This window comes from Tripterygium wilfordii, chromosome 6 (assembly GCF_013401445.1).
Source record: "Tripterygium wilfordii isolate XIE 37 chromosome 6, ASM1340144v1, whole genome shotgun sequence".
Classification (NCBI taxonomy): Eukaryota; Viridiplantae; Streptophyta; class Magnoliopsida; order Celastrales; family Celastraceae; genus Tripterygium; species Tripterygium wilfordii.
This window is the reverse complement of record NC_052237.1, coordinates 4,087,973-4,098,733: the sequence shown is the minus strand read 5'-3', so window position 1 is coordinate 4,098,733 and position 10,761 is coordinate 4,087,973. Positions and strand designations below refer to the sequence as shown.

The 10,761-nt window shown below is 39.2% G+C and overlaps 2 protein-coding genes across 5 annotated transcripts; one reads left to right on the top strand and one right to left on the bottom strand.

The window, feature by feature from the left end:
• Positions 1–661: 661 nt before the first annotated feature.
• On the top strand, positions 662–4,768 carry LOC120000148 (F-box protein SKIP14). Its single transcript, XM_038848050.1, has 2 exons — positions 662–2,527; positions 3,254–4,768. Exons 1-2 carry the CDS (start codon positions 1,427–1,429, stop codon positions 3,806–3,808), a joined length of 1,656 nt encoding a protein of 551 aa, XP_038703978.1. The 5' UTR covers positions 662–1,426; the 3' UTR covers positions 3,809–4,768.
• A 1,951-nt stretch (positions 4,769–6,719) lies between these two features.
• LOC119999536 lies at positions 6,720–9,077 on the bottom strand. Of its 4 annotated transcripts, none has more exons than XM_038847152.1 (2): positions 8,871–9,077; positions 6,720–8,194 (listed from the first exon to the last, which is right to left on the bottom strand). In XM_038847152.1, exon 2 carries the CDS (start codon positions 8,118–8,120, stop codon positions 7,134–7,136), a length of 987 nt encoding a protein of 328 aa, XP_038703080.1. In that variant the 5' UTR covers positions 8,121–8,194; positions 8,871–9,077; the 3' UTR covers positions 6,720–7,133. The 4 variants fall into 4 exon arrangements, with proteins under 4 accessions (XP_038703080.1, XP_038703082.1, XP_038703081.1 ...); XM_038847154.1 differs by having other exon boundaries at positions 6,720–8,178; XM_038847153.1 differs by having other exon boundaries at positions 6,720–8,165.
• Between the last annotated feature and the right edge of the window lie 1,684 nt (positions 9,078–10,761).

Sequence of the window (10,761 nt, the reverse complement as noted above, 5' to 3'; positions counted from 1 at the left end):
CATATGTCTCCGAGTTTATACTCATATTAGATATCAGGTGGCAACTTTCTGTGAGTGACGGCCCGAGTTTATATCCATATAAGATGTCTCCGAATTTAGGTTCATATCAAATGTTTAAATGACAAGCTTGTATCGTGTGGTTTTGGGAGTTTAAAAAAAATTATTTAAAGAACATTAAAAAGGATTAATAGTCTAATATCTAAAGACGTCTTCATCTTGCTTAGCAAGTTAAAAGGACATTTTTTTTTTTTATAATTATAAAACATTAAATGGGTCGGACTTTTATGCGGGGCGGAAAGTCCAAACTAACCCTGTCGCTCAACCCACCACGCTACGCCATAAATGTGGGTCCCATGCCAACTCGGCAACTCAGCCTGGTACAACACTTTCAAAACAACGCACGCACTCATTCACTCACACCCTTCTTTATCCTCTACTCGACTTGCTGCCCGACAGATCGGATATCGAGCGGACACCAAAGGATCGCGTGATTCGGAGACCAACTCTACCCTCCCGCCACATCTTAAAGCGCATGGAGAGAGACTAATTTTCACCCGACACGTGTCACTTTCACCGATTTCTTTTAGGCTTTCTTTGATTTTCTATCCGCAGATAGAGATATATATATATATATATATATATATATTTCCTAATATTGCTCCTCTCCCCACTGTGTTTCGCTCGCTCGCGTTTCTTCTCCGAACTAGGTTAGACAGACTCTCTGTCCTCTCTCTTCGGATCGAATTACCTAAACCAGAGAGAAAGACCCAAAACCCCCTCTATCTAGATTCTACCTTCTGAGTGCTTGAAGAAGAATCAGAGAAACGAGAAGAAAAGGCGAGGTTTTGCTTCTGTTCCGTGGCGAGGATTCGATGCCAGGGGACTCTGTCGATTGGTTCTCTGGGCCAAATTAGGGCTTTAGGTTAGCGAGTTGTGATTGTGGGTCGAATTTGATTTGGTTATTCCTGATTCAGGTCACTCTTTTATTCCTTCTTTCTTTTTCATATCACATTGGATTGGTGGCAAACCCTAGTTTGCTATTCTGGTTTGGTTATAAATTAGGAAGAAAAATTAAACAGAATTTATTGGTTGGTTGTTCTTGTGTAGATAAAATCTGGACTGATGATTCCTCGTTCTTTTCCTTTTATTTTGATTTGATTATAGCTGATCTTACGTTCCGTTTTGCAAGAAACTCCGTGAAATTTTTGGTCGCGTTGTTTTAGTTTGTCATCAGAAATTGAGGGTTTTCTTGTAGATCCTTCGCTTCCCTGGTCTTTTAAAATTTCCCCCTTGTTTTCTTTCTAGGTTTGCGTTTCATTCATCACTTCCAAAGAATACGTTTATTTTTCCTCTTTGAAAAAAGAAAAAAAAAAGATTAGACATCTGGGGTTTGCTTGTCTTATTGTATATATTCTATTAGAGAACCATGGCCTTGAATTTTTCACATCGACCCATCTTTCCTGCGCATTTATCGGAGGACAAATTGGTTTCTTCTATGAGAATTGCGAATGGGTACTTTGTGGACGGCATCCAAGAGAAAGTTGAGGAGTGCTTTGACTATGGAAGGGACAGGGGTGATAGGTGTGGGTCGCATGAGTCTGTTTCCACTGACATTCTCGATCTCTTGCCTTCAGATCCCTTTGGCATGGATATGAGTACCACTTTTACTGCCATAACTGGTTGGCTTGAGGATTTGGAGGTGGACTATGGTGGATTTAGGAGGAATGATGTGGGGACAAGTGATGGGGATTATCAATTATATGCTGGACTTAATTTTATATGGAATAATGCGATGAAGTTTCATGCTTTTCCTGCAAGCATGGGTTTTGATCAGAAATTGAATGTGGATGGCAGATGTGGTAGCACGTGTTTAGAGGAGAAGCGAGCAGAGGATGCATCCATTAGTAACGGCGATGAAGATACTGGTTTCTTGAACTTTCAGAGTGAAGAACTTGGGGCATCACTGAGGCATGATTGTGTCGGATCAGCTGGTAACGTGGATGACCTTTTGAGTATGGGGAATGAAACTAGAGGCAATGGAAATGCGGTTTTAGTGGACTTCCAGAGTGAAGAAATTGACTCATCACTAAGTCACGATGGTGTCGTATCAGCTTGTAACGCGGATGACATTTGGAGGTTGGGGAATGAAATCAGAGGCAGTGAAGCTACGAGTTTTGTGGGCTTTCAGACCGAAAAACTTGGGGAGGGCAGTGGAGGTAGTTTTGCTGATGATGACGGAGCTCCTCATCAGGCTTTGCATTATGCCTTTGCCTATCTGGGTGTGCGAGATCTTCTTGTTGTTGAAACAGTTTGCAAAACTCTGCGTGATACAGTTCGAAGTGATACTCTCTGCTGGAAGCATATTCACATAGGTCATCCGTTAAATGAGAAGATTACTGATGATATTCTTTTGGAATTAACTAATAGGGCTCATGGCAAACTAGAGAGCTTGACCTTGGTGGAATGCTTAAAGATTACTGATGATGGTCTAAAACGCGTGCTTGGAAAAAATGGAAGACTAACCAAGGTTAGTTTGACTCCTCCAACTTGATTTCCTGGATTTATTCCTCTTTTTTTTGTGTGAAGCCATAATTGGTGCTCAAGCAATGTCTTTTCACTTTTGGTTTATTCCATAAGAATTTAATAATTGCCTTATGTTGTATTTCTGGGACTGTTAAGATTTTTCTTTTGGTCAGTAAGGTTGCATTATGTGTTGAGGCACTTGTCAAATTGTCCCTTGGAAGTTATATACCAGTAACGGATTTCTGTCAAAAGTCCTTACTACTTAAGGCCATGAAGGCTTTTATTATTATTCATGGTTTTATATTCTGTGGCCTGTTGCTGCACATGTTTAAATGCATCCAATTTTTATAAGGTGGTGTGCAAAAGGCTTCTTTGTTTATATGGTTCATACATGATGGTATGCAAATTCATATGCTAGTCAAAGAGGACCAAACTGAACCAGTCCACTTTGTGTTGATTTGCCATTTATATATGCATCTGCCCCTTTTCCACCCAGACCAAGAAAGCTGCAGATTTATGTTCATCCCCTTTCTACTCGACACTGCGACACTATCTGTTTTGCATTTTTGTTTTGGCTCCTCTATTTTCCGTAGATTGGCCTAGAAGATTCATTGTAACCTGAGGTTATTGGAAGATTTCCTTTGCCTTCTTTTGTGGTATTAGCTAATGGTAATTTGAATTGATTCTAAATGTTTCTTAAGCTGTGTTTTCTTTTTTCCCCTTGACGCAGCTATGTGTGCCTGGATGTACAAGACTCAGTATTGAGGGTATAGTGACTAGCTTGACGGCATTTAAGAATGTTGGTGGTCTAGGAATGAAGCAATTAAGGATTGGTTGGATTTATGGTGTCACTCAAAAGCATTTTGAAGAGTTGAAGTCGTTGTTGGGCACAGATAGCTACGCGCAGCAGAATGCCCACAAGCTGCGGTTCTATCACAGGGGGAACATGTACTTGTCCTGTGAGGATGGTCGTCAAATTGATATTGAAAGCTGCCCTAGATGTCAGAACCCGAGGCTAGTTTATGATTGCCCAGGAGAGGGTTGCCTGGGAAAGAAGCACTCTACTGAGGTGTGCAGGGCATGCACAATTTGTATACCACGTTGTGCTGAGTGTGGTCGCTGTATTAATGACAGTGAATATGAGGAAACCTTTTGTTTGGAGTTGCTTTGTTCAGCTTGTGGAAAACAGCTCTTGAATTGCCAGGAGAAGTATGACAGCAAGATTGTTCTTTCCGGGCCACCTGCTCTCAGTGTCTTGAGCTGTAGTGTCAGAGGTCATGGCTAGACTCTAATATCTGTTTTTCTCTTCTGGTTTTCCCTTTTGGCGGAGGAATGCATGGTTTGCTATTCAGACATCTATTTTCTACAATGTTGAATAATCTTGTGAGCTTATGAATGCCCCATAATATCTTGTTCTACTGTTTGAGTGAGCTTCAGCTTTTGGTAGACTCCAACTTGGCTTTGCCTAATTGGGGTGTCCATGGACTTCTGTTTGTGTTATCCAAAAGTAGGAAGGGGGAAAAGAAAATGAAATAATATGTTCTTGGAAGTAACGAAGTCTGCTAGCCTCAGTATAGTGTTAATAAGAAGGGACCACTGTGGCTGAATTTACTAGAAGTCGTACAAAGCATACTTTGGCTTGCTGCCTGCTGGTAAATTTTGGGAACCAACACTTGGATCTATCTGAGAGTGGTTGCGATTTATCTGGCATTTTCTCTGCTGGGAAAAATGGCAAGGCTGCTCGTTTGTAATACTCTTAACATCATTCATCATCTGTCAGTATTTTTTTCCAATTGAAGCAAGTGGAGTCCATTAATTTGTAGTGGGGCGAGCTATATAATTGTCTGTGTGTCCTGATGAAATGTTGGGATTTGTCATTTTGGTGTGCGAGTTTACCGATGGGCTGTTGTTAAAGTGTTTGACTTGTGAGTAGCTTGCATTTGTCGTTGATAAAGTGATTTGGGAGTGTTGGATGCGCTTGCTTACAGCACTAATGTCTTCCTGCGAGACTGAGGGTTGCTCTCGCCTTGCTTGCATCGTCAGGATTGGGCTACCCAGTTTGCAGAGTTGCACTAATAACAATTTAACTTACCCTCCTCGAATCCTCATAATTGGTTTCCACTCTTATATATTATAAGGCTTTTACTATGCTGCTTCATTGCATGGAAGCTTTTGTGTGTCTCTTATGGACATCAGACTGCATAATTCTTCTCGAGAGAGAAAATAAAAGATGGTGCTTTGTGTATTCCGTAGTTTACTGTTATTATGTTAGTGGTGCATTTTAATATTTATAGATGTCAAGGCATTTGGCTATTTTTATTACCAGAGTGAAAATGGCATGCATGCTGTCAATGAGATGGCTTTCGAGTACTTGCATTTTGTCGTGTGTTTGTTGTTACACAATGTTGACTGTCGTTTGCTCTTGTTGGAGGGCGTTGTGTTTGGTCTTGTTTATCCTACGCTGCCGATATTTATTATGATAAGCGGCAGGGATTTGGCAGTTTCTGCTGCTGGAATGGTCACCACACACGACAGCTTTCTGAAAGAGAATATGACCACTTTATTTGCTCTTACTCGAGGATTCAGAGAGCATGATAGCTCCCTTTCTAGTCCAAGCTGATTGAAAAACAATTTTTTTTTTTTTCCCTTTTAACTTTTGATAGACAGAGTCCTATGGGCCCAGACTATCCATGGACGGCTAGCGGGCAGCATTTTATAGGCCTGGCCCGAGCTCAGCTCACGTGACAAAGGAGCCAGTTTGAGCTTATTTTGAAGCCCATTTAACATAACGGGCCAAGCCCAAACTTGAAGAAGCCCGGTTCTTAGGTCATAAGGCCCAATATATATATGTATATCATATACGTAAGCCAAAGGCCCAAGATCTGCAAAACACATGACAATGTCTTCTCATTGGCCCAAAATTCTCATCCTACTGTTATCCTAATCTCTTTCTTTCTTCTCTTCATATCTGGATACACAACACGCAGTCACGTAGAGAGACGCTCTCACTCAGTCACCTCCTGTTGGCCTATTCATCTTTTGAAGGTGCAAAATGGCAGCCAATATGAATAAGCCAATTGGTAAAAACGACCGTACTGTTCTCTTTTCCTTCCTTGGAAGTGAAGATCATGCGTAGGGGTACTATCCTTCACACTTTTAAAAGAATTCCAAAGCTTCCTAATCATGTATCAATGCTATTCATGGGATTAAAGCAGCACAACTTTTTTTTATGTAGTAAGTAAGAAGAATTAGAATATTAGTTATGATGAATCCGGTAAACAGGGAGAAAAGAGAAACGAAACAATCATTAACAACCAGAAATCAACAAAAAATTTATTTTCATGTTTTGAGTCATTCAGTTTCTTGAATAACATTGTTTGATCAAACAAGTGCAGGAACTGAAAAATTACAATAACTCCATGGACAGAAGGTTTTTGAAGGTTGATGGGTTGATATATTTTGCTATGAAAGAAGAGGTCAAGTATCCATTTTAGAATCTGAAGCAACAATGGTGGCAATGGAGTCAAACTGATCAGGATTGATTACTTGACTTCTGAGATTTCTTGCCAATCCCTTTTATCCATTTCAAGCTTAACAATGTCTTCCCAAACTTGCCTTTCGCATCCTTCTTCTTCTTGCCATCGTCTGAAGCCGGCTGCGGGAGGGGGTCGGGGTTTTGATAATCCCACTGATCAGCCCAGGATGGTCCAGAATCCATCTCCGCTAATCGTTGTTGCGTTATCTCTTCTGCATTGCCCTTGATAATAAACTCCTAAAATGGGCAGTTTTAATTCACCTACCTTAACTGTCATATGCTTAATTTAACAGTAATCTTGCTGTGGTTGTTAAGAGTTGGGTTATTTTTGGTGGACGGCTGGAGACAGTTGACCGCCTAACTGTCATTTGCTAATGATAGCTATGCTTTAAGAAGAACCATGTAATTTTGGATGAGCAACTTTAGACTTTTTCAACCAATTCAACTTGATGTCTCACCTTAACCAAATTTGGAAGAAAAAAAAATGATGTGCGTAAGATGTCGCAGATTCTAATATCCAGTCTGGTGCGATTTGACGTCATTTCCGCACTGTGCTGTGCTTTCGGTAGGTTCCCTCTTCACCAAGAAAATATATATATATTGAACTCCTTGTCTGAAGTATGTATGGCCTGATTTTCAAGTTTAATATTGACAAATAATCGAAACCAAAATGCACAACCAAGATCCATAACTTTGATTCATATAAAGAAAGATGATATATGTTGATGTACACTGTTCTTAAATCAACAAATTCTTAAATGAGATCTACGAATCTCATACGAGCCAAGAAACACCATAATCTGAGGAACCAACAGATGAGAATTCGCGAAGAGACACAAAATAAGAAGCTTTCATTGCTGGTTGATAGATTACGGAATCGAAATGATCAATCATTCACTTCATTGTTGGATCTTTATCCCATGTTTCCCTCACTCCTTACTCCCTCTGTGTTTTCTTAAGAACTCAGGCAATTCATCTTCTCATATTTTCTTGGCTTCATATTAAAAGAATGTTCAACTGTGATCAAATAGTACGCTGCATGGGAGGGATGGACTGCAGCATATTTTTATAGTCTTCATCTGTAGAATTCAACATGACCTGCTATCTCCCTGCACAATAACTTGGCTTCGCTGGCTAACTTGATGCTCTTAGCGATAGCAAATCCTGTTTGCTTATGGGTAGATGCTGGCTTATATGAATTTGCCTCCTCTTCCCTTCCCAGCAGCAAAGCATCCTTGGCAGGAATTACATTTTCCCACCAAAATTCCCGTAAAATTCTGTGTATAAACTCCCAATACTGATGCTCCCTATGGACACGGAATATGGTGCTTCCGTTTGGGGTCCAACAATACACATTAACCCATTCTCGGTCCATGATCTCCATTTGACCCTGCACCTGAGGCATGTAATAGAAAGGCACAGTTGACCAGGGCTGGGCAGTCTCTGGCTTCCCTTTGTTGAATGGGCACTTCACCTCTAGAATGCCACCTCCTGAATAGCAGTCAAGAAGGCCATCAGGGGAGGCACCGAGCCAATCATATTGTGCTGCTGAATGGACGGCAAATCCTAACTGGCTCACATCATCACCTGTGATGCTTTTGTATCGATCTATTGCAGCTGCTTCATTGAGAACACCCCAATCCATAGCACCCCTTTTTGAAACCTCCACGATTTGTGCCTCACAAACAAATACTTTCTCATTCCAGAGTTCCTGGCGTCGATTACCCTTCCAAAACCCCAAGGCAGTACTGAAGGTGCTTGTGGTCAGCTTGTCCTTTCGAAGGGCAAACCATTCATCTGACCGTTGCGGTGCATCAAATGGCGTAATGTGTGCAGACAATACTAGTGATGAGGGAGGACAAACAACAGGAAGGGCAGTTGTAGAAAGAAATTGTGCAGGACGGATGGAAAGGGATCTGCATGATCCACTTCCATGATCGCTACTGATCCCTCTTCGTTGCAGATGCCCATGCTTTGATTCGAAAGTCCTTCTACCAGGGCACAATTGTTTCACGGATTTTTGGGGGATACCATGGTATCTAGCCATGCAGACATTGCTCATGGCAACGAAAATCTAGCAGTAGAGAGATGCTCTCAATTAAATATCCTACAACAAGAAACTGCTTGAAATATCAACTGGAGAGACGGAGCATAAGAATATATTAGAGAGGTTAAAAACTAAAACTTGAATTAGGAAATCAAAATAAGCCATAAAATTTTGAAAATATGTGATGCAAATGTACATGGTAAAAAAGGTGAACTGAGTGCAGACATGGAATGCTGATGCACAACAATATTTCCCAATGGAATAAGTTTGAACAAACAACCAAGCAAAGAATGGAATATGCTTTTAAAATGCATTGTCCAATTCCTTGTGTGCGAAAAGAGAAACCCTCCTCAACGAGGAAAGGTTCAAGATTAGAACACAATCATATCATAAACAACATCACAACCTCATCTATGTGCAGCTTCTCCTCTGGAATTATAAAGCAAAAGAATTCATCTATACACAAACAAGACAATGGACAAATCCATTATTATTTTCTCAATTATGTCAAGGAATTCATCACGATAACCAGTTATTTGAATTTATGCATATAGAGATTAAAATCCTAGAAGGAAATACAGTAAACAAAGTTCAAGAGATACTATCATAAAAAGCAACAACCAAAAAAATGATACAATCACAATGAATTAAAAAAAAAAAAAAGCCAATTCCCAAAACCCCAAAAGAGTCTTTGTTACAATATAATTGACAAAGAGTAAATGATGGGGAAAAAGAGACGTGAGGATGAGGTGTTCGATGAAATACCTGAAAGAAAATTTTAATCTTGAAGTGCTACTACCCCGCCACGGACAGATAAATGGATTACTCTTTGATGGTGTAGAAGTTACATGGTTACTTTAAAATGAGCTTCATCTGCACGTATTGATTAGGGTTTCGTCTCCAAGCCAGAAGGACCAAAGCAGACGACACTGGTAGTCTGCAATTGAAGAACAAGAGAGAAGCGTCATAATATCCAAAATGGGTTTATCTATTTTTTAGGACGAGTTTTTACTTTTAAAACGTCGTCGTTCGTGTGCTACAGAAAAACACACAGCCTCTCTTTGTTTTTTTTTTTCCAGCCCTTCTTTTATCGGTCTTGTTTGTCCAATAAACCCCGAAAGTCCAGAAAATTCATTTAAAACCCCCCGTATTTTTCACTTATGCCAGATACACTCAGCTTTTTATTATTTTTAAATAACAAGACATGCTCACTTTTTCTCATACAAATTTCAAATACTTTGACTATTCATTCTCCTCAACTACCTAAACAAGTGGAAGAGTGTAGTTTTCTTAATTGAAAGAATTTATCTTTAACCAATTCGATCACTCATAATGTCCAGGTTCAATTCTCTCGTTTGTGGCTTCTAGGTAAATTTATCCCGTAAAATTTGATCTATAAAAAAATTTGATCACCCTTCCAATTTTGAGATATATCTATTAGGAACAAAATTGAACTCAAATCCAATTTTGAGAGATGGATTCTTTCGGTTAAAGAATCATAATTTAATTCAACACAATAATAATATGCTAGTAGCTTAGGTACTCGAAAAAAAATGGAACTATCCAAATATTCAGATTTTTCTACTTTTTCTCTCCTTATTTTTTTAAAAATATCTTATATAAATCTTGCTCCCCTTTAAAAAATATTTTTCCAAATTCGTCCCGTTAAATTCCTTTTAATTCAAATCCATTAAACTTACTCTTACAACTACAAGGCCAAAGTTCGAATCCACTTTTACCCCTCTACAAATTCTTTGAAGTATGGAGATCCAAACTTACTTAACTTTGTTCCCTTAAAACTACATGATCAAAGCAACTCACTTTGTTCTCTCTACAAAGGCTCAAACCCAATTAATCTTGTTCAATTGCTCTCAGCCTCTCTTTGTCTCTCCACTATCAACTCTCAAGTCTCAAAGACAACAAACTGACAAAGTGAGTCAAGTGACGGTGACGACATAAGTCCCTAACAAGTGAGCTTTGAGTTTGTGACGGTCGTGGTGGCGGCGTGGTGCATTCAAATTCGATTCGATGCGAGTATTTTGAAATTAGCAATTGTGATGTGTTGCAAAGAATGATGATTCAATTACCTTATTATCCCCTACACTTTTAGTGGATTAGACTGTATAATTAATCCAACGCATAATCAAACGAAATTAGATCACATTTTTTGAATCATGTCGTTTATTATTATATCAAAAAAATTAAAAGAACTATTATTTTATTGTGATATTGATTCGTCTAATGTTAACTCTTTTTGTTTCCATGGCGATTATAAAACGAACACTTTCATATATGATTTTTTGTAAGTAGTCCTACAAAATTCGAGAGTGCTACCCCCAAACTCTCACAAATTTATTTATTTTTGCTCCCTTTGCCTAAAATCCTCAATCCACTCGTGCTTTGGCCCAACATGATTCAAAACAGAACAAAAGTGTATAAAAACAAACAGAAAAACCAAAACAGAATAGAAGGGGACAAACCCTCAAAGAGCATGGCATCTCGTTTTTAGTCACTTGGTTTATGCATTCATGGCATTTGTTGATCATGTATGTATGTATGTATGTATTATTGACATATCTTCTTCCCCTTTAGTTAATTGATCTCTCCATTCAAGGCATTTGGTTCTTATATAAAGAACAAATTTGTTCAAGATAAC